General features: G+C 38.8%; 1 protein-coding gene and 1 long non-coding RNA gene across 2 annotated transcripts in view; one reads left to right on the top strand and one right to left on the bottom strand.

Annotated features, from left to right (window-relative positions):
* Positions 1–7,176, bottom strand: part of LOC141004650 (uncharacterized) — an 81,746-nt gene extending 74,570 nt beyond the window's left edge. The window contains exons 1-3 of the long non-coding RNA XR_012179833.1: positions 7,087–7,176; positions 4,905–4,999; positions 4,594–4,670 (exon numbers count right to left, since the gene is read on the bottom strand). This is a non-coding gene — a long non-coding RNA (uncharacterized lncRNA). The remainder of the gene's footprint in view (positions 1–4,593; positions 4,671–4,904; positions 5,000–7,086) is intronic.
* sorcs3a (sortilin related VPS10 domain containing receptor 3a) overlaps positions 1–24,792 on the top strand; it is a 288,150-nt gene that overhangs the window by 227,030 nt on the left and 36,328 nt on the right. The window contains exons 12-18 of the mRNA XM_073476289.1: positions 2,865–2,967; positions 12,381–12,457; positions 15,711–15,802; positions 17,054–17,161; positions 18,418–18,535; positions 18,649–18,782; positions 22,967–23,080. Coding sequence (XP_073332390.1) covers positions 2,865–2,967; positions 12,381–12,457; positions 15,711–15,802; positions 17,054–17,161; positions 18,418–18,535; positions 18,649–18,782; positions 22,967–23,080 — 746 coding nt within the window. The remainder of the gene's footprint in view (positions 1–2,864; positions 2,968–12,380; positions 12,458–15,710; positions 15,803–17,053; positions 17,162–18,417; positions 18,536–18,648; positions 18,783–22,966; positions 23,081–24,792) is intronic.

Raw genomic sequence — 24,792 nt, 5'->3', positions numbered from 1 at the left:
ACCTCAGTGATAGAAACGAGAACAGGACAAATGCTGCCCTTTTCTCCACCCAGACCTACTCCACCTGTTTGGAATTCAAAACATGCAAGCTTTCAGCCACAAGCACACTGCTGACTCTTTAGATCCATCAGAGGCCTTCATCCACTGGTCATCTGGAAACCACAGGGCATATAGACAAATTCCACTCTTAAACATTCTTCACTTCATTTGTCACAGCAAATGAAAAATGTCTTATATCTGATCTTAAAAGCCTTACCAAATAATTTATTAACCGTCAATAACAGTAGTTACAACTTGCAAAAATGTTCTTTATGATTGCCTTACGATGCCTGTTAAAGTGAATCGGCAGTGCAATAACCCACCTTTCAGTTGAAAAGCTGCACAGCAGAAACAAGCTGATAAACAGGCTAATAAAATAAATTGTATAATAGTTTAATTTCGCCAATTACTGCAATACCGTGGCTAAACCTCATATTAGTGTTTTTCAATATTAAACACTGGAAATTGCATATTGTGCTTAAAAAATAAGGTTAATAAGGAAGATAAGGTGCGACACTGGCAGCACCAGATAGACTATGTGTTGACGTGTCTCGTTCCTCATTAGACAGCCTCCCTGCAACTAAAACTAACAGGATGACTGTTAGGAGGAATCATGTTGGAGACATTAGGGGGACTTCAAGCTGTTTAAGAGGTGATTTCTGTGCCGTGTGGTGGAGCTTACAGGTTCCCTGTGATTGTGCATTCATGTGACATTTTAATTACTGCTGTAGATTCCTTTTGATTACCCTGTTCAGTCCCACTGCCCTTGATGTCCTTACACCAGTGACACGCTGTCTGCTGCGAAGATGAAAGCAGACACTTTTTTTTTCTGCTCTGTGAACAAATGTAATTGTCTTCTGTTGTGTGCATGCCCTGGAGACTTGGCTTCATACTTTAATGCAAATTCCTTCGCTCTTTGTATTAATGACAGATTAAATGCAATTAGCAAAACTTATCAAGGCACAGCCAGTTCTCTTTGGTAGACTAATGAATCTGGCTTGATTTTTCATGGGTTTTTTTTTGTTCTGCAAATTTCATTCTGACATGATCATTTCCATATTGATAATCTCACTGCCAAACTGTCAATTTCAAAATTTCACTTTGAGAATAGGATTGATTTGTATCATACTTTTAGTTTTGAACACAAAATGCGAGCTAATTTGGCATGGGGTTTAATGCTCTTTAGTATCTAAATATGATGACCACTGTAAACCCTACAAGTAAGTGGGCATTTGTGCTGTGAAATGATTAAATGAGGATGGTTATTTTAAGATGTGTGTGATGCAGTTCATAGTACTGACATGGATTGGAGGCAACTGATCAGACAAAGAGACCGACAGAACATGTCTTGTTGATTTAAAGTGATTATTGTGAATGCTCTGATTAGTAACAGTTTTAGTTTTATTAACTGCTCCCAGGCTTTGTCCATTGTGTGTTCCCTGACTTTTCCATTCCCCGTGACGTGCCGGTACAGCACCCTGTTTGTGTTCCGGGACCTTTAGATTTACAAATTAAGTACTGGGTGTGTTGGTATTGTTCCTAGAACTTAATTAACATAATGAACATGAGTAATGAACATTATTGATGTTGCTCCAGGGCCATCAAGGAAACTGACCAAACGTGATTTGTAAAGTCATAGCTTTACAAGCGGGAAAAAGACCAGAAAAATACTCAAATGGGAGAAGTTATCCATTCAAATGAGTGTTTAACGTTATGAAAGGGTCTTATTTAACCAAAATGTTTTCCTAAACAAGTAATGTGTGTTGCCCAAACCCAACCAAGTATTTTTCTTGTCTAAAGCTAACCAAATAGTGACAGAAGACTGAAAAGAAACGGAAAAAAATAAGTTAACCGAGTATAAAAAATATTAAGTAGACAGTTAAATGATAGTTTCCAAATGGGATACAAACCACAGTCTACTGAGTGAGAGTCCTGTATGTAACCCACTCAGGCACGACAGCTTGCTTCAGTGGTGGTTTTTGGCACCCTTTCGTAAGTTGAAATGATTGTTTTGGATCAACACCAACACCAGTCGCAAAACTATGACATCACACTTTGGGCTCAAGCATCACCGCCCACAATCAGACACATTACATCTTTATAATCAGGCTCTGAAAATAACAAATTAAAAAGCCTGTCCCATGGCATCACTGTAAGATGCTAAAAAAGATACAATCTACTTAGCTTTGAGAGCTGTACACATTTCTGTTTTCTCAAATTGATTTTGAAATGTATCAACAGTCTAGCCCCAGAGCCTCTTTCAGGATATATCCAAAGACAAGACAGTAACAGTAACTCGGAGCATGGTGAATGGCAACTGTAAACTAGCACATCGTAGATCTAAATTTGGACAATCAGCTCTCTCCATGAAAGGCTGTCAACCAACTGAAATCAAACTCATTTCAGATATAAAATCTGGTACAACAAAGGGTTTAGAGCTGGCTAAAAGTAAACCAAAGCTGTACCCATTTTTAGTTTATTGCACTTTGATGTAGGTAATGTGTGTTGATGTATTGTAATGTGTGTTGATGTAGTGTGGTGTGTGTATGTTATTGTATTGTGATTTTATGATACTGAAGATTGAAAGCTGGATGTTTTATGTCTTACGTGTAAAAAGGGACAAGCACTAGGGAAAATATCTGAATAGCTATAAACTCAGTTACATTCTCTGTATTGGAACTATGTTAAACTACATCATCCCTGTCAAATAAAAAATAAAAAATATACAGCAATGTGATAGGTTGGTCTGAGGCTTCCTAGCTTAATGAATGATCATCCAATTTCCTTTCTTTAACTAAAACTGACGTTTTGTTTTTCCTTTGTAGCCATTCTGTTCACTCCATCTTCAACTGCAAACGTCAGAGAACCCTTACTTGTCAGGAACAATCTCCACCAAGAGCTCTGCACCAGGGATAATAGTTGCCACAGGTAAGACAAAAGACCCAACAAAAGATAAATAATTGTCCATTAAAGAAGCATTTTGTAATTCCCAGCCACCTGCTCCAAACAAATAGGGGGTAGTATGTCAACCCTTCCCAATGTTCAGTTCAAATCCTTATATGCAGTCGGGGTGAAAAGTTTACATATACACTTGTAAAGAAAATGTCTTCACCTCCAATGATTTCTACAGCTCTCATTTTTCTGTGATGGAATGAGTGGAACACAAACTACTTTGTCACAAAAACTCTCATGAAGTTTGGTCCAATACTACATTTATCATGGGTCTTCTGAAAATGTGACCAAATCTGCTGGATCAAAAATATACACACAGCAACTTGAACGATCAATTTTGGTGATTATAATAAAATCAAATTTGCTTTGTAGCATGGCCTCTTAACTTCTTCTGACTGATTATGATTGATAACAGCTGATGGCTTCTGACTGGGCCCATTTTAATGGGGCTTGTTTCATACACACATTAGATTCAGCCACAAACACTACAACGGGAAAGTCGAAGGAGCTCAGCATTGATCTGAAAGAACACATTATTGATTTTAACAAGTCAGGAAAGTCACTTGGAGCCATTTTAAAGTGGCTATAGGTCCCAAGATCAACTGTGTCACTGCCACCATCAGGAAGAAAACACAAACCATCACCTGCTGCTGAGAGAAAACTGGTCAGGATGGTCAAGAGTCAGTCAACCAAAAACCACCAAAAAGCAAGTCTGCAATGAATTAGAAGCTGCTGGAAGACAGGTGTCAGTGTCCACAGTCACGTGTGTTTTACATCAACATGAGCTGAGAGGCTGCCGTGCAAGAAAGACGCTCTTGATCCAGACATGGCACCTTAAAGCTCGACTGAAGTTTGCTGCTGATCACATGGACAAAGAAAACACCTTCTGGAGGAAAACTCTGGTCAGATGAAACAAAAACTGAGTTGTTTGATCACAATGAGCAGCAACTTCACTGATTCTGTCAAGAGGAGTGGTTAGCCAGAGGACTACCAGAAACTACTGGATGGCTTTCAAAAAAGCGCCTAATTGAGGTGAAAATGGCCAAGAGACATTTAACCAAATATTAGAATTACTGTATGTATATTTGACCCAACAGATATGGTCACATTTTCAGAAGACCTATAATAAAATTCATTATTGAACCAAACCTCATGACTTTTTTTTGTGACAAAGTAGTTTGTGTTCCACTCATTCCATCACAGAAAAATGAGAGCAGTAGAAATCATTGGAACTGAAGACTGCCATGATATACATGTTCTTTACAAGTGGATGTAAACTTTTGACCGCGACTATGTTTCATTCATGTGTAGGCAAATTCATTGTTGCAAAGTGGTAAAGTTGTAAAGACTGAAATAATTACTAATACTACTACGTATGTATACGTAGTAGTAGTAGTAATTACAAATAAGTTCAAATACGTGAGATCTTCAGCCACTTTAGACCTACTTGTCATATCGTGCCTGGCAATTTGCATAATCTGGTTGAATATTCAAATATTAAAGTGATGACTTGCTGAAACTACTTATTTTTATGGCATATTTTTAACAAAGGTTAACATCGTCTCATCAGCAAAGCTGAACAGCTCTGCATGCGCAACTCACCACATTATGCGCAACGACTTGGACACGTACAGTATCGTCCTGTCATTCACTCTGTGTTTGGGCTGCATTCCACCGACCTACACACTCAAAACAAGTCACTAAGAGTCATAGCACAGGACCAGAGGCAGCAACTGTGTTTAGGACCTGAATCAATAAATTATTGACATATATTCATTTAAAACATGACATGTTCAGGCTTTGAGCACAGAGGCAGTCAGTTTCTGCTCTGACATTTTCAGTGGCAAAAATATTCAGTGGGACAATTATGACAAAAGTGCACAGCAGCAGCTTTGAATAAACTATCAGCCTACCTTGTTGCAGTCAGGCTGTCTGTCATCACCTCCTCCAAAAGTGTCCTGTGCCAGGCTTTGGACAAGGTCATGGTGATAAATATGGAAGCCCATTTCTGCCAGTTAAAGAAAAGGATACGATGAAGACTAAGCTTGATGAAAAAAATATTTCCATGGCAAAGCATAATGAGAGAAAAAGCCATAATCATGAGATTATGCGATTTAAAAAGTCATTATTACGGGATAGAACTAAGAATTATGAAATATAAATTTGAGTTTCAAAAGTTATATTTAAAAATCAGTTCAAGTTATGACAAAAAAAATATATAAAGTCAAAACTATGAGATTAAAATTGATATACAAAAATCATAATTATGACTTTTATCTCAGGAAGACATTACAGAACACACTCACACAGTCAACATGTTAAAACACAAAAAGTCAATATGAGTCATTACAAGTAAAAGGAATACAAGTGATAAAAACAGGCAAAATCACAGAAAATGCAAAAATAGAAATAAAAGAATGAAAACAATAAAGGACGATCAGAAGATGACATCAAATCAAAAGTAATTAAGAACAGATAAAAGATTACGAGCAGTAAGAGGAATAAAGGACAATAAATAGATTAAAGATAGGAAATAAAAGCGGTAAAGGGCGGTAAGAAAAAAAAAAAAAAAAAGGAAAAAGACATCACAAGGGAGGATTTAAAAAACAGATAATAGCAAATTATCACATAGAAAATTCAGTTAAAAAGGATGACTTCACATAAAAGCAAGTCTATAAAAAGGTGGTTTTAAGAAGTTATTTAAAAGAAGTTACTGATTATGCGAGCCTCATCTCCTCAGGTAGGTTGTTCCAAAGTTGAGGGGCCCTGACGGCAAAAGCACGAACACCCTTAGTTTTGAGTCTTGACTTTGGAACAACTAGAAGGGTCTCATCCGAAGCTCTAAGGCTGCAAGTGGACTCATATGGGGTCAGTAACTTGGGGCAAGTCCCAGACAAGCTTTAAAAGTTATCAGTCAAATCTTCAATCGTAAAACAGACAGGGAGCCAGTGAAGAGAAGCAAGAATAGGAGTGATGTGATGTTGTCTGTTAAAACCATTGAGAAGCCTAGCTGCTGCATTCTGGGCGAGTTAGAGTGCAGAGTGGAGTGCATGAGTAAGTTTGTATGAGTATGACAGTATTGCTTTTTTTTTATGTTCATGGATAAGGGACCAAGGGTACTTTTGATGACGCTGGTGTGTTGGTGTGGCTAGTTGAAAATTATAATTTCTGATCTGGAGTTATTCAGTTATAAACAAAAATAAAAATTGTGCCATCCAACATTTGATGTCATTGACCCGCCCTACTCTGCCTCAGATTGGCTCTGACCTGGAGACAGTAGGCGTTTAAAGTGACCAATCAGAAAGGAGGGGGGGTTGCAGGGCCGTCTGTTCAATGCCCGCCCCCAGAGTGCCAAAACTCAGCAAAGGCAAGCGAGTAGAAGGCACAGAGTGTGACAGCGAGCGTGTGCCAGAGACCGCGAGCGCTGGAAAAGAACAATGGGATCAATGTTGGGTTTCTTTAAAAGGGGATGGACCACAGCATGTTTAAAAATGGATGGAAAATGACCATTAGAGAGTGAGCTGTTAATAAAATACTGGGCCCAACTGTCAAAAACCTCTTTGGTGGAGTGCTCATATAGAGGCTGGGCAACAATTCAGATTCAAATGTGCTAAAATAAGTAAGGATGTGCCTACAGTCTGTCTTATGTCATTTACCGTATTTGTAAAAAAACAAACGCATTTAAATTTAAAATAACTCACTCCCTCTTGGGAGGCATCAATAATATCACCAGGGGAACCTGCTATGATAGTCTAAATTTTAAATAAATATCTAGGCTTAGAATGGTTTGATAAAATTAAATTAGAATAAAAAGGATGCTCTTTAACTGCATTATGATAATTTCTCATTGCTTCTTTCCAGATCTCATAAAATAAATAAACCAGTTTTCTTTACATTTTTTTCCCCTTCTCCTACAATCACTTCTTTTTAATTGTTGTGTGGATTCACTTCACCGGGGCTGCTGAGTTTTAAATTACTTTTTAACCCTGTAGTTGGCAAAAAAGTCAACACTGAAACAAATAATGCATTGGATTTACTCAATTCAATAGTGGACATTGGTTGCACACAGTTCATTCACTTTGGCAGAAAACTCACAGTTGTGCAGGTTGTATGCTCAGGGATTCCCGGGAGTGCAGAGCGGCAGAGGTGATGGCGGCCGGGTGATGTTTGGCCAGGGAGCTCATCCAAGAGTTGTCCAATCACTAGTGAAGTGGAGAAACAGGCAAAGTTAGATCATAGGCAAAAACTAACACACTAACGACACTAGAAAACACTGGGATCACAGAGTAGATCATGTACCAACTAGAGCAGGCAATAACAATCTGGCAGCGTGTAGAGGGGAGACCAGGGTATAAGAGGAGGCGCTGATTACTCCAATGTGCTGCAGGTGTGTGAAGCAGCAACAGCTCCGGCCTGCAGAAAACCACACCCAGCCTCCCCCAGCGCCTCCGAAACACAGAGCACAAAAAACATGAAAAACAGGCCACAACAAAGTAGAGTCAAAGTAGTAAATAAACTTTTTTTTTAAATGAATTTTTTGGCCTTATTTATAGGACAGCTTACAGAGATGACAGGAAACGGGGATGAGAGAGAGAGGGGGGATGACACGCAGCAAACAGGTCAGACTTCAACCCTGGGCCGCTGCCGCTGCCGCGAGGACAGAGCCTCTGTAAATGGGGCACATGCTCTACCAACTGAGCTACTGGAGCTCCCCAATTACATTTTCCTTGATCATTCTTAACATTAAACACTGTTTCCCCGTTGAAAATGATGGAACAGTTATAATCCTTTTTTTCTAGAACTTGGAAAAACAGCAAATAATCACAACATTAAATGTGCATACCAAACTGTCCTGTTTCCATCCTACAGCCACATCAACCAATGTATAACCAATATAAGGATTTCAATTTGTACTTTAAGCTTTTTCAGATGCCAACAGTCAGTGTTGTTAAATGTAACATGTCTTTCTTTTCTATCATTGTCTTTCATAACCTGTATCCCCACTTGGGCTGCTCGATAGATCCCTGGATGAGAGCTAGATAGAGTCAGGAATGTGCACATACATGAACCACACTCACAGGCCATATACAGGCTTCTTATCCATACAGTCTGTGTAGTGAGGACTTCGTAACATGACCACACTGACACTCATGGAGGAAAAAATCCACAGACCTCGTGAAATTAAGATAACGTTGATACAAGGCTTCAACAATCTAAGTCAGAAAATTCATTTGAAGTTTTTAGTTCCAAATCATCTTTTTGACAGTGACAGCAAACCTATAAAAATAGAATGACTTATGGGCACAGGAAGCCAGTGTGGAAAAGAGGAATGATTACAGGCACCAACAACTCCTTCAACCTAAATGTGGCATTTGAGTGTTGACTGTTTTGGCTCTGTCGTCTTTGTCGAATATCAGCAGCTTGTGAGATTGTACATCTGGAATGCAGTGGATGGTGGAAATACACAAATTCAGCATTTATCTGAAAAATAATAATTATAATAATAATAATGATAACAGACATAAAAATACCATACAGCAGCGATTAGGTAATTAAGCTACTTTTGTCATTATGACTGAAAGACAATAACTAAAATAAATGTTATTTTCAAATTGATTTTGTCTTCCCAACTGCTCAGTGAAGCTTTAAAGAAAACTGGGCGAATTTTACTGAACATGACCGTCTAAGTAATTATCAACTACCTTCAAATGCAGTCATGAATTAAAACAAGAGAAAAGAAGTAATTTTTTGGCAACAGCACATCTTTTGCACACATTTCATGAAGCACTTGTTACATATAGGGTTTTAAAAGCTATATAAGGGCTAATGTTAGTTTGACTAGTGAATAGTAGCTAGCTAACATCTGCATTAACATTAACTGGCTCAAGTTGCTAACTGGCAGCTCAGCAGAAATAATGCATATTAACAGACCCTCTGTAACTCTTACTGATTTGATAGGTTTTAGTTATCTCCACTGTGTAGAAAGTCCTGAGGGTCCACAACAAATCCTCTGACACAAGAGAGAAAATGGTGCAGTCTGTAATAGTCCTTGGCTGTTTGCACCTGTTTTCAGGAGGTGGGGCTTTCCATTTTGAACGAAACATAGAAGAGAAGCCAGTCTCTTCTGGGTCATTATTTTAATTCCTTTTTAATGCTGCACTTTCTATTAGACCTATGCATGACCTCAGCATTTATAAAATCTTGGCTACAGCCCTGCATGAAAGAAAATGTTCCACCTTATAAGATGCCGGTAGTCTTTGTGAATTGATTGTTAATGAAGTGTATGGGCTGTCGTCCTCGAAAGGTGTCGGCGTGTAGTATGTTGATAAGAGATTCTTCGGAGGCAAGGCGGGGTTGATTGGATAGAACAATCTTTATTGAAACAGATTTCAAGCCAGCGTCCGAACCAGAGTGTGGCCACTCCCTGGTATTCTCAAATCTTGGCAAAGTGATGCCCAAAATACTTTGCCTTCTGCTCTATCAGAACTCCTCTCAGACCCTCAGTCTTAGGAGATCAACCAAAATCACCCCCGTTCTCTGGTGTGTGTGTCTTTTTAGAGTCTCTTCGCTCAGGTCCGCCTGTTTCTCTAATTGTTTCTTTTTTGGGGAACTAAGGGCCCTTCTATCCTATTAGAAAAGGATGGGTCTGCATAACATCTCTCTCTCAAGGGAAAACGTGTACATGGAGGTGTGTGCGTGACTATGTTGATGTTAGTCTCTATATACTTAAATGGAAATGTGTATATTAAGTCAACCCTGAGTCCTCTTCCTATCCTTAGATGGAAATGTATACATTGAACCTCTGAATCCCTCAGTCCTTGGTGTGGGCCTCTTCCTTTAGCTATTCTCTGACGCACACTACAGAACTAATGTGTTGTTATCCTGAACATGAGATCTCTACATTGTCTCCTTCCCAAATATACTTAAATGAAAGCATTTGATTCTGTCCTGTCACTCAGAGCTCAGAAGGTATAAGAAACACTCAGACACTACATTAATTCTTAAAAATAAAGTAACCATGCGTGTGCATGCCAGCGCTCATGACTTGCACGCAAGCACATGTACGTACACACACGTCTAGGGTGCGCTCCGGTACTTAAACAGCACTACACCCCTGCTTGTAACGTCCTCAAAAATATACAGCAAAGTTTCCAAACTTCAAATCTTGACTCATCTCATAATAGTAATTCCAAGTGGTTCCAATGTGGTCAACTAATCAACATTTTTTTCAGTTGCTCTACTGTGTCCATGTGTGTCCATACAATCGCAATTTAGGATAATCTGTTACAAATAAAATCAACTAATAGCTGACTACAGAGCCATAATATGCAAAACTCTACCAAACCGGTACAAATAGCACTGCCATCTTATGATCTTCACTTGTGGCATTTGTGTATTAGTTTATATTATAGCTTACTTATCTCAGCTTTTGCAACGCCACATTAACAGTATTGTGTTGTCATTGGTTACTAAAGGTAGCTTTCAGTAAACAGCCAGTGTTACTCAAATGTTACTTAAAAGTATTTTTCAAATATTTATTGTTACATCTCTTGTGTAGGGAAACCAGGACATTGCATGCTGTGACTCCCCACTGTTCCCACTCCCATGAAAGGCCAGCAGCACAATTAGAATCAAGGTTCAAATGTAGCAGTAAAACAACAAACATAAATGTGCTAATCAGCCCTAGACTTCCCTTGCAAAAAGAAAACAAAAATGTAAATAACTGACAAATAATTGACCTAATCTTCTAACCAATAAACAAAAGAAAAAGAAACCAAACCACTCCTTTATCAAAACTTACTTCACAATTCACAAATGTAACAACAGACTTGCTCCTTATTACCCACATATTCACTTAACACACACAAAGAACAACATGCTGCGTATGTCTTGGAAGTGGAAGAGGAGAAGGGAGGTGGAAGGTCATTAGGTTTAAGAAAGCTGTCGTCATCTCTCTCATCCAATCCAGAGGGAGCAATCGCCTCGAGATGACCAATCAGGAGGCCCAACCTGTTTCACACACCAATAGTAGACAAACACACGCACTCACTGAGGTGAGGAGAGGGAAATTAACAGCACCACATCTGAGCAGGGTCATAACATTACTCTGGTTGTGCTTCTTTTTATGTATCTTCTTTTCTCTACCGCGGACATGTTTTCTTTGCGGGAGCTGTTGTTTGGGATGATGATAGAAGTCTGCATCGTTTTGCTTACTGAACTAACTGAGACTGTAACTTCAACACAGTGGCCATTCCCTCTGGCCAGCTTGACTTCTTCCTCTTCTCCTGTGACAGACTTGGGGCTACAGTGACTCACTATTGCCTCTCGCGGATATTTCTGCAATACAATACATAGGCACCTTGGATATGATGCCAGAGCTGTTACTTATTCACACTCTGTTGATAGGGTTAGTTCATTTTAAAACTTAGCTAGCACCTTAAAAAATTCTAAATTTCTAGCCTCAATGTGTTCGCAACTTCGGATGAACATGTCCTGTGATCCTCCCAGTCAGCTAGGCTAGCAAATGCAGCACTGATGTGACCCCTCCATGTCCTCACACTTTAGCATCTGTCTTTAAGGTACATTGGTACACTCTCCACCTCTTCCACAGGCAATCATGTTGCAGATCACATGTCCACCTGCTTTGATTACACACCTCCCAGCCAATTATGTATGTATGAGATGAGATGAGACAGATGTGTTAGCATCGGTGGTGTGTGTCAGCAGAAAAAGTCTGATTTTGCTGTGTGTGTGTGTATGTTCATGCCCGAGTGTTTGTCTTTAGATGTGCCTGTTTTGCGAATGTTGAACATACATCTCTGTTGCCATGCTTGCACAGTGTGTCCTTGTGTGTGTGTGTGTGTGTGTGTGTGTGTGTGTGTGTGTGTGTGTATTGCTGGCCGAGCCTTTGCTTTGGCACTGAGATTCACTTTGCCCGCTGCGCCTTTTAAGACGTCAGCTGGTGCAGGGATCATCTCACCAACATGACAAACACCATCCAGATCAAACACATGCCTATTTGCTGAGCCGTGGCCAAGATAGTGGAGCAGATCAACAAAAGAAACTAGTTTACTCCCTGCACACTCACAGGAAAAAGCTTTGGAGGCATTGTGTTGTAACACTGCAGACACACACACACACGCACACACCAACCCCCTCCTCCATCTCCCATCCCCACATCTCAAATTATGCTGCCTGAACGATGCAGGCATCCATAGGAGTTATCCTGGGGTCTTCTCTGTATTGTTCACATGAATCAAGAGACTCAAGAATAAATTACAGACATGCAGTGATTGGCAGCATGTATTTGAAACACATATGGCCCTTTATTTGTGTGATCTCACAGCAGTTTTGTTGTGTCACATATTCTGTTGCCATTTCCACTGCAGGAAATATTGGAGCGGAGCTGTCTTACAACAACGTTGGCATGTTCATATCTTCTGATGCTGGCAATAGCTGGAGACAGGTGAGCTTCACACCAAGCATCAGACTGAGATCCAGCCAACTCACAGTCTGGCACAACAGTCTGACATAACAACCACTGCTTTTCCAAATGTATATTGTATTAAAGTTTCTTGTTATACAACCCACTTGACACTTTGCTAGCATCTTTGATTTGCAAAGTAACACAGTGCATGAAATAACCACAGCAGAAAAGTCAGATAGACAGGTTGGACCACCTTGTGTTACCATTTATCTTTAAACATTACATACGGTTACAAGTTTGCTAATTTAATTTACGTCTACCTGAAGTGATTATTGTTGTTAGCGTGACATCATGGTGATTCGGTCTATAGGTCCTTGATTTTAGCAAATAAAATGACAGCTTCCAAATGTAATCAGTGTTAGCTAGCCAGCACATTTATATTATCGCTAGATAGGTTGGAAAGGTTTCCCAGTTGACTCATTTTAAAACAAGGATAAAAGGGTATTAAAAATGCACTTAATGGCTTCATACAAGACATTAATGCTAAAAGTCAGAGGTTTAAGCTACAGTACATGTCCAGGCAACACGTAAGCATCTGACTTAATGTTTCATGTTGCTGTTGAGATTCTTACTGTCGAAACCTAGTAAAAGCTAGAAAGTGGTTAGATGAATGCTTTACTGTTTGAAATTCCAAACATGTCTCATTTTTACAATTAGGACTGTTGGACTTCCCCACATCCAATAAAGAGCAGGACGGAGCCGTTAATGTCAGCTTAAACTCTGATAAGTACGGAAGCCCTGAGGGGCGAGTGAGACGTTTTACTTCTGGTGCTCCAAGTTCAATTTTTTTCTTTTTCATGTGTCGAGCTAAGTGGAAAAAATTTAGTTCACAAAAAAATGAGAATAAGAAAATTTATTTTTCACTACATTTTTTTTTTCATATGTCCAGTCAGGTGAAAAAATGTTTTTTTCATTACCAGATTTTTTTTTCTGTGTGTGTGAAACCCAGTCATTTATTTTTTTTTTCAAGAAGAAATTAGCACTCATTTTTCTAAGTGTTTCTTTCTGTAATACTCATTTTGACCACAAGAGGCTGAAGTGCACGACTACTCACGCCCTGAATAAGATGCAAATCATGTTCCTCCAGCGGAGTTTTAATTTCTCTCTGCACTCTAAGCACAAGATACATCTATTACAGTATATGTTATCAGGTTATGTAACATGACTGTCATGTTTCTTTTGGCGAGGAATATGTCATACTTGGCGCTAATCTGCTGTTAGTGTCACAGGTGGAATCCTGTGTATTATCAGCCTTCTCATCAATGGGTGTCTACAGTCAACAGTGAATCACCACAACCGAGAGGAAGACGAAGAAAGTGCATATTTTTGGCACAGAAAACAAGTTGTATGTGTCTGAGGTGGAGGCTGGAAAACACTTATTAATTCTTCCATTCATGTCGTCCTTCAGCAGTGTGAGGACAGTGAAAGTCCCTGCATCCATCAGCATATCGCACGGGTGCCAGTATTTCTATGTTTACAGCGATCAGACTGATTGCTTCACGTGCCCAAATTATGCGCCCCAATCAGTGGTATCCCTCAGCCTGGAATATCATTTGAAAATGGTAGTTTGATACGTGAACACTATTTATTTATTGAAGTCTCGTTACGTGAGCTCAGCCTGCATCATGATTAGGACTCACAATGAGGATATGGAGTGTAACAATTCTGTGAGAGCTGACTCGAGAAGGCAGAGTGTGTGTGCGGAGACTGCACTGTTTCCAGTGCACTCTGTGCGGCATAGCACATGGAGGGCATGGTGTGCACCTGCAGTCGTGTCTGCAGCGATTTTCAGACACAACAACTACATGAAAACTAAAATCATACTTGGCAAAATATGCACAGTATTAATTCTTTAATGAGTTTTCATTTAATTTTGGCTTTCAACCATCAATTATGATAACTGGGTCAGTTAGTTACCAAACAGTCCGGCCCTCTCCACTGCACACCTGCTGAGGGAATGTGATGATGACACAGCTGGCTTTAATTTACCACCTCTGTGTCGCCAGTTTCCCCAGTCTCCACATTGTTCGTATGCAGCCTCTTGTGTTCAAAATGAGTATTACAAAAGCAAACATTTTTGAAAAAAGTAAAAATTTGCCTTACTTTCCTCTTGAAAAACAAATGTTCACAGGGTTTCACACACACAGAAAAAAAAAGTTTTCTCATGAAAAAAAAAATTCACTCAGTTCGACACAGAAAAAAAAACTATTTTACTTGGGGGAAAAAATCACTCTGTTTCACACATGACAAAAATAATTCAGAACTTGGAAAAGAAATGGAGCACTAAAAAAAAAAAAATTCTCACTTGCCCCTCAGGACTTCCGTAGGCAAGCGTCCAGGACCAGTTTCCATGCAGTCTGGGAATATTACATAGTGCTTTTTGAGATTTTCTTCATGAAACTCGTTAACTTCACAAAATAATACATACTCCATACTATAAAATAATTTAACTAATAAATGCTATGTCTTGGCCTTGGAAGTCATTCTGGATTACTATCATGGGAAGTAAGATGGCCAGTAGGCTTATATTTTATTCATAGGGGAGTAGCCAAAGCCTTCTTAAAGTCACCTGATGTTTCTAGATGAAATACCACACTTATTTGCATATCTGATAGCCTCAGTCATTTTGTAACAATTTACATTCATACAAGATTCTAGAAAAGTTAAATGCAACACTCTTTGGTCACAACAACTACTATTTTAAGTCGAGGATCCACTCCTAGAATAAGCCTTTTCTTGTAATATGTATACATTTTGAAAAAAAAAAAAACTTAGATTGTATATAAATTACTGCCAGGTAAATCTCTCTGTGTTCTACAGTATCTCTTTGTTTTATATCTGGAGTATGTGGCCACCTTCCCAAACTGGGGCACTGGTAGTGATGCTTTTTAAAGATTGGTTTGCCAGAGATGGCGGGGCGAGCAACCATAACGATGGAGTAGGCTACAGCAAATAAGAGTATGGTGTCAGAAGCAAGTCTACAGTGTTTGTTTAGTAACTCTCACTGCCAAAAGGGCAGATTAAAAGAGCTACTCTGCAGGTTTAAGTTAAATCCCTACGAACATAAGAAAAGAAGAAGGACTGCCCTATAACAACAAAGGGGATCAGTGATTGGTCATAAAGTTTAGCAAATTGTTAGTTGCTTATCTCAGGGTTTCTCGTAAATTATGAATATATTTGCTGTCACATTCTTTGATACTATAACGGTGAATTTCTGCATGTGTCTGTTCAGATTTTTGAAGAGGAGCACAACATGTGGTTTCTGGACAAAGGAGGGGCCCTTGTCGCCGTCAAACAGCCGTCAGTGCCAACTAGACACTTATGGTACGTCCACTAAAAGAGAACTTTTTGGACAATCTTTCTTTCTTAAATTGCTTTATCCAATTTCCTACAGCTATTTTTTAGGTTAATTCAATGCTTATGGTCAAAAAATGCTCATGTCTATATTATATTTGACACTTGATCTATTAAGCGATGCACTTTCTCTGCGGCTCATGGCGGAAATAAAAAATCTAATCTGAGAGATTTTCTTTTCAAGCCACTTATCATTAACAGCCAGCAGTCAGAGCCCCCCTGTCCCCCCTTTCCTTTTAGTGTTTTCATTAACACATTGCCTTCCTCTTGCCAAATCGGGTTCCTACGCCGTGCCTCAGTGCAGGCTAATCCAAGTGAGACCAGATCTGTTCTTCAGTCGCTTTTGCAACAATTCTGAAATTAGTTTTAGAGCCAGTCAAGTGTAGCCTGCTGGGTTTTTGTCTCCCAACCAATTTAAGTGCGATGGTAGAGGAAGTGATAAAAAAAAAAAAAAAAAAAGACATGACAGATAGAAAGAAGCTTGTGTATCTTCACGGCCACTGTACAGCAGCCATGGAACACTATTACTTTCCCAGCCACTGTTCAGTAAAACACTTCTCCAGCCTGAATCCCATAATAGGTGCATGTCAACACTTTCTCTCGCTGGTGCTTTTGGCCAAATGAAGGCAGTGGGGATTTTAGAGGCAACATGGGGGACTCTCTGTCTCCCAAACACAGGCCTCAGCAGTGTTTCAACCCATGTCACACTCAGGTACTCATAGTTGTTCTCACTTCTGCACCAATGTTGATAAGCTGTCAGAATCAATAGAGCCCAGGCCCCAATGATGAAAGCTGTCCAATTTTTCCTTTTTTTCTTTATTTTTTGCTGTCTGCTTCTCCCTCTCCAGTTTTGTAGTTGAACATGAAACAGTTCTATTCTGGTCTTGTTTTTCTCACTCCTATGTAGACGTTACCCAGGACCCATGACATCGCTCTTTTCCTTTTTGGCATGTGCTCTGAAAGCAGTTTTGTGCGTCTTTGCTTTGAAAACAGACAGACTGTCTCTTAAATATCCTTTTAATGTGCAGCCTTTTTGATATTTACCCAAAGCTACAGTAGCTAATTTCACAGAGACTCAGAGACTTGTCCGTTGAGACAAGCTCGTCATCCTGATCCCCACCTAAATCCCCTCCTATGACCGGGCTCTAATAGAAAGCGTCTGTTTCCGTGCCATCGCTGTTGTTAGATTTGTGATGGAAATGCATTCTGACAAATACACAGGGTAAGCTTTGACGAGGGCAGGCAGTGGACCCAGCACAGCTTCTCCTCAGTGCCTCTGTTCGTGGATGGAGTCTTGGTGGAGGCTGGGGCCGAGAACCAAATCATGACGTAAGTCCAGAAAATCCAAAAATGGACAACTGACACGTTAAAAGGTGTTCTATCTCTGTCCTTTTAGGAGGTGTTGTGCACTGAGTGAAAAGTGAATGGTATTTTCTCTATTCTGTTGAGTCCATGAGGTCATTTTTTCTCTGCAGAAAGGCTAGAAGAAAACCTTTAAGGAAGGCATCCATTCAAAGCTCTTAGTTTTTTAGTCTTTATTAAACCACATTCCTGAGGGGCAGGTAATGGGTCTTGTAGGCTGTTAGTCAGACCTTTTTGGATATTGTGTCTCCTGACAAATGGACTTGATCAGTGAGAAATCACTTATTAATGGGCCTGCTAAAGCCCCTTTAAAAAGTTCAGTTCTTTTTCATGAGCAGGAGCTTTTATTAATCAAAAACAGAAAAACATAGCAGATACCTGAGACAATGCGTTAAAAGAAAGGGACAAAGAAATTACAAACATTGTTTGGATTGGGGCCAGTCTGCCCAAGGCACAGGGAGGGCCTCCAGTGGTGAGCGATTGCCTAAGATGAATATTGTATAGGTATATTTTGAAGATAAGATTTAAATTATTATCCAAACTGTCTTTTGTAAACATCCAACAGAGTACAGTCACATCCTGATTCAATTTGAGCAATTATACTTCATTCTATACGTCATTGCTTATGACTCCTGAAAAGTTATTTCCTTCTCAGACTACTTAAAGTGAAGGCATAAAGAGGTGAACAAGATGATTAATGCAAGAAAAAAAGCAAAGTTCTGATACATAAATTCTGATTCATCTCTGTTAATCTTTGTTAATCTTTGTTAATCTTTGTGAAATATTAGATAATTTGACCTCTTTGGATCTCAGATGATTAGCAAATGAAACAATGTGAGATGTTGAGAGGGAGAATGTCTCTTTAGTGAAACTGCTAACAACTCATTCACATGTGAAACATGCCAAATGACAGGGGGCCCAAACTATAAGGCTGCTTTCTGCATCAGGCGGCAACAAATGGGTTAGGAACCACTGGTATAATCTTTAACATTTAATGTTTTGTAATGCATGAATCTATCACATATTTGAGTGGAGAAAAAGTACAATATTCACATTTTGATATGTAGAATCATGATCATATCACTACATGACAGAAGTTGTAATACACCTGAATTATCCTTTAATGTACAAAGGAACTGTGATGTCTCAAATTATGTATAGGTATTTTTTATGATTTACAATAATTTTTGCATTTTCTTGACATTTGTCATTTGTCTCTGCAGCTTTTTTGGACACTTCAGCCACCGTTCTGAATGGCAGCTCATCAAGATAGATTACAAGTCTATCTATAGCAGGAAATGCACAGAGGAAGACTATCAAACCTGGCACTTACACAACCAGGTAAGAAATATAAAAACATTGTCCGTTGTACACATGCATGTGATTTTTTTTTTTACAGTTCAGGCCATACTAATAAATATCACTCACAGTAGTTGTGCTTATTGTGCCAACAGGGTGAGCCATGTGTGATGGGACAAAAACAAATTTACATGAAGCGCAGGCCTGGAAATTACTGCATGCTGGGAAAGGACTACTCCAGAATCCTCTCAGCTGAGTCCTGTATTTGCCGAGCTCATGATTTTGAATGGTAAGATGATGTGTGCCTCTATACAATAGCTCCTTTCTTGAGAATCGAATTGTTGAGAGGGATTATGTCTCTCTCATTGTCTGCTAAAGGAGAGCTCCATTAATGTTTGTTCTGTAACGCATGCCACACATGTAGAAGTGCTCTACAAAGGAAGTGTTGCATCAATCTTTTTAGAATTTTTACCAGCTGTGACGCCGTGGTTGGTATTGTTTTCACCTTGGTACAGTGAATCATGTTTAATGGTTTGCATTATTTGTATCAAATGAGGGAATATTTCAGTAAATATATTACAATACTAACTAATACTACTAAGGTTAAATGTTGAAAATGTGAGGATGGTTTGGCATATTGATTAAATGGGACAAAAGTTAAAACCCGCTTAGCCACTGAGTGTTAGGAGCAGTATCAATGTGACTCAACATCTCATTTAGTTAAACAGGAACTTTGCCAATTTTCAACCAGCTTTGTAGCACCACAATTGTGGAAAATGTGCAAATGAACAATGTTAAAGTGCCTGCACTCCACATTTTAGCCAGAAACTACAAATTATACTGCCACATTTTTGTATGCGTGCATCCACTGACACAAAGAGTATAGTCGCATTGAGAGAGAGACTCTCTGCCTGTCCCTGAAATGTCTGTCAGCAAGCTTTATTTGAAAGTCACTTATTATTACTGACATTAGAGGGACAGGAAGAGGGTCATACTTTGAAGTGTATGGCCGCTGACCAAGCTGCTGGGAGTGAGAATGTGTTAGTAAAAAAAGGCAGTGCTGATCAAATGTGAAGCATGATCCTGTTCATGGTCCATTTCTTGCCTCAAATGTTTTCAGGAACACATTTTAGTGTGTTTAGTTGTAATGCCATATTGTGTTACCAGCTGCACGCCTTAATATTTCCTGTTTTAAAACGGACTCAGGCCAAAACCAGGCACAGTGTAACAACAGCACACCCATCAGTGGGCGTGTTTATTGGTCGGGTATGGAGCAGTGCATTCTGGTTGTTGTTAGGTTTTCTACCTCTTGAATTGAAGGGAATACCACAGCCCTTTTTCTTTCTTTTCGCTGGTCATGTAGGACCAATTTAAAAACATTACCTATCCATACACAAAAACCAGGCTCTGACTTGTTAAAAACAGCTACATTTCAGTAGCCATTTGTTATTTTCAGGTGCATCTACCCAGCTTCCATTAAATACTTTCTTCAGTCCGTTCAGTCCACTCAGATATACTCTCTAGGTTGATTTAACCTGCCTATTTTAGCTACAAACAACTCAATCACTCAAGTCAGCCCTATAACTTCATAAGCTGTATTTGGTGAAAAACAGTACACATATTAGAAAAGAACATCGATGCTTTCAGCTTTTACGCTCTACTTTTAGACCACTATGTTCTTACACTCCCTTTTCTTAATGGTTTTCTAATAACCACATTTGTTACCAAACCTGCTGAGTGGATACAGACATATTTTGAAGGGAATTATCTTGATGGATGTGCTCTTGTAGAAATACTGCAGAGGTGTAGTTTTAGCAGAGCAATGAACTGGTTTGAACTGGAACAGCAACACAGACAAATTATAAACTAAAGATAGTCATATCTGTTGAAGAAAAAAAGAATCCTCAAAGGGAAAGAGAAAATATGTAAAGTGTGTGATTTAATCCTTAGCTGGGTTGTGTCATCTTGAATTAATTAACAGTGCAACAACTGAAGCATGCCGCCTGGACAAGAGATCAGTTCTATACAAACACCACTTCCACTCTTCGTAATGATAAGCCCCTTTATATGCAATTGTATAAACTATTTATGTGTCTCATTAATTTACTCCATTTTCTTTGTTTTTTCAATAATGTGATAAATTTGGGATCGTTGTACACAATTTGCTGCCTATGTCTGTCTCCGTCGTGTCTGTCTGCAAGCTCGCCATGCTTGTAATTCTGTTGAGATGATGTGGGGGGTGTAAATAGTTTCAATTTGTATGCAAATCCTAAATAGTTGTATTTTTTATCTTGTAATGACAGGGAACTGAAAGAAAGCAATTCCGACATACAGCAGTTATGTAAATAGTGTTTGTAGAAGGTCAGAGAGTGAGTGCTAATTGGTTCCCATTGAACTACTGTGACACTGGTTTTATTTTCTTTATGTGCCTGAGTCTGATTTCTGCCTGTCTATCTGACCAAATTCTAGAACGAGAATTTAACAAATATCAGTGCAGAAAAAAGCTCAAATCCACTAACATAATTGAAGTGTGAAGAGTCTGATCAGCTGAAGTGGTGCAGCCTGGAAACAGTGAAATACAGTACAAGAGGTTGATTCACCAAAGGCTGAACATGCAGGTCAAACCTCCATACTTTTTGAGGACCAACATGATGTAGCACTGTAATTGTCAAGTGGCGGAAGTTGATGCTGATGATCAGTCAGATGTTTAGTCTTATTTTACCAATTCTCTAATACATCCTGATTTAAAAGAGAAAATAAGAAACCTTGGTTAATTTTAGGGCCCTTTCACAAATAACCTGTCTGTTGAGGTCTAAACAAACTCATTTCGGGGTGGGCATTTTTAAGTTGTGATGGATCTTGAAGGCATCCACTTTATTACAAGAGCATTTGATAGCCATTGTAACTCATATAGTGTGTTTATGAGCAAGTCAGACAGTGAAGAGGTGTTAAAATTGTTGTGTAAAATGTGTTGTTATTCTACAGTTTCTCATTTGAATAAAAATAATCGAAACATAGTGACATACTTATACACTTTCTTACGAATAGAAAAGATCCATACCAGTCTCATGTGCTAAGGCATTGGTTGGTTAGCTTAGCTTCTCATAAAATATTTGAAAATGAGGGAACATGCAGCCTGATTTTCTCCAAAGCTTACTAATTAACATATCTCAGCTAACAAAATGTACACAACACCACTTTAAACCAAACCGAACAGATGTGATTTAATGCATGAATTTATTAAGCGATACAAGTGCCAATATGTCTTTTATTTAAAATACTATGACCAGGCACTGGTAAATTCTGGTAAAATATGCATGTGTTTGGTAGATTTGCTACACCCAGCAGTAAAAAGAAACCCCAAAAAACAACGGTATTCTATTGGGTGGCTGATAAATTTAGATATTCAGTAGACATTTGGTTGGTGGACAAAATAGTAGAAGACTAAGAGTAGTATTGATTTTCTCATCAAACTAATGGTTAGAAAGCGAATAAGCATGTTCCCCAAAATGCTGACGTGTCCCTTTAAGACATTAAACACCAATACATGGAGTTAAACCAACATGTTTATCTTCCCCAGTTTAGTAATTTTGGTATCAAATCTTAGTTATGAAATAGTATTGTGTTGTACCGTATCAAATGATTTTGTATGGTACTGAAGCATAGCGTACGGTGCCGTAGTGTAGCATAGCATAGTGTACCATAGCGAGACTTTGTCCCTTTTGATATAATATCAGACAGGGGTACTAAAAAATGCTATTAACACAAAGCTGCTGTTGTTGTTTAAGTGGATTTCTTCTAATAATTAAAGGTTTCCTGAAAACTAAAACAGTAGCCAGTAAAGACAGGTGCAATTGTTCACATCATGAAAAGGTTGAACCTTGATCCTTTTCTGTGTGCACACATATCTTGAGCACCTTTGTATTTACTCTCACTCTCAAGATATGCTTTCAGCTCTTTTGTTCTAAAAGACATTGTTCTAACCTTATGCAACCAATCTGCTTTGACAGCTTGTTAATGAATAGTTCACGGTGTGTAATCACAGAATAATACTGGACTAGTCCGTTACTGGCTTGTTAGTTTTGTTTATTCTTTCTGGCTGGTGATTAATTGATAAATCAATGTCATGACTGTTATTAGAATAGGCACTTGTTTACCTTGTTTTGTTAAATGTAAATCATGTTGTGATTGGAAACGCTAGCAGGCGAGTGAGAGTTAGTCATCCTTGTGTATGGTAACAAATACCCTTCAAAGTGTTTCCACACGCTGCTTCACACTGTCGTGGCACATTTGTCAGCAGTGGCCTTAATCAATACATAATAATGATGTGTCTCTGTGCCAGACAGGCCCCTGGTCACCAGTAATAACGATATAGATAAGTCAGGGATGTGTAACACACTGTATGACAATATGTTCCTTTTCACATGCTGATATTGATCAGGTGCCGTGTGGATGTGCTTTGTTGTCCCACAGTGATTATGGATATGAGCGGCGTGGTGACGGGAACTGCCGGCCTGCCTTCTGGTTCAATCCCTCCACTGTCTCCAGAAGCTGCAGCCAGGGTCAAAACTACCTCAACAGCACAGGGTGAGGACTGTGTGATTGACAAGGAATTCATATTCATACTGTATGATGTTATATACATTCACGTACACTATATGTGTGTGTTTTGGAGGCTTTCTCTTGGATGCTCAAGCAGGGGTTTAAAGCAGATACCAATTGTGGATTTTTTTGTATATCATGTGGACTAACACAGGTCTGTGTATCATTCATTCATTTTATATTTAATTGAGAATCCAAAATCAGAAAATTAAATATTGATTCTTTATTTCATCATTTGTTTATGAATGTGATACAAAAAACACAAATAATGGTTTGTTTTTCTTACTTTTTTATTATTTTATTCAGATCAAAAATAAGGAATTAAAATAAAGGGTCACTGGCCAAATTTGAATTTGATGTTAAATTTGATTAATTTGTGTGCCCTGGAAGTTATTTATTATGGCTTTATTTACTCACAGAGTAGGTCTGGCTCATAAACAGCTCTTTTTACAGCTATTTATGAGCTGTAGCTTTGTGGATAAGAAACCTGATCTCTGAGACCCTTCTCCCTGTCTTCTGCTGCTCCTCTCGGGGTCACTCATCATCCAGAGCCGGTGTCTCCAGGCTCATATGGTAGAGCGGGCGGTCCGGGTGGCGGAGCAGCAGCAGCGCAACCTCACCCTGCCATCCAGCATGTCTGCTGTGTTGGCAGGGCAACTGTCTTATAATCCACTGCATCAGCTCAGCTGCTTGCTGGTAGTTTTTAAAAGCAAACTGCGTGAAATACAAAGGCACAACCCATTAACACCACACAACCATTGAACATACACGTAGGAATTAACAATGAAAACAGAGATTTTTTCGTGGTCCTGGTAACATTAGCACAAGAGGGAGGAAGAAATTAAATATCAAAATCAAATTTGGCCCGTGGCCCATTTTTATAATTCCCTATCTTTGATCCGAGCATAAAAATAAAAGTGTGAAAGAGTTTTTTGTGTCACATTCATAAGAAAATAATGAAATAGCCTTTCTGATTTCCTCTCTAGTCCTGGGTAACAGCACCATCTGTAAGGAGCTAAAAGCGGTTCATTTAGTCAAATACTGCATTTTAGTACAAGTACTACAGAGATATATTGTACTTCACTACATGTATTTAACAGCTACATTACTTTGATTTATATACAAAATATATAATCAACTAATAAACTAATACAATAAGGAATACCGATACTAAAATGAATACAGTAAATATGGTGCATTATTATAGGTTATAGAAGACCACACGTACCCACAAAGATGTTTGCAGTCAGTGTGGCTGACTAGACCCACTCAGCTTGAAGTTGAGCAAAGTTTATACTTAAATTCACTTGATATAACCAAAATCAATGTACTAATAAGAGTCATACAGTTTTAACTTGTCCAACAAAACTAGCAGAAGAGTGAAAATATATGAATCAAGGCAAGTCTTAGAAAAGGTTTTCTTAGGGGAAATGAGTGAAATATCAGTGGACCATTGGTGTTAAGGATCATTGAACAGTTTCTAAAATCAGTAGTTCAAATGAGCTTCCTCTTAGCCAGCTTCATTAAAATGCTGCTTACATTTTAAGGCACCAATAATATTGTGAGGAAAAGATTAAAAAATGTAATATTTCAGTAAGTTGTTGGCTCTGTTATTGAACACTCTGAAATAATGAATATTTTCTTTTAATAATTTAAGAACAAGTACATTGTGAATGCAGGTCATGTTCCTGTAACTA

This window comes from Pagrus major, chromosome 1 (assembly GCF_040436345.1).
Source record: "Pagrus major chromosome 1, Pma_NU_1.0".
Taxonomy (NCBI): domain Eukaryota; kingdom Metazoa; phylum Chordata; class Actinopteri; order Spariformes; family Sparidae; genus Pagrus; species Pagrus major.
This window is presented reverse-complemented; position numbering and strand designations above follow the sequence as displayed.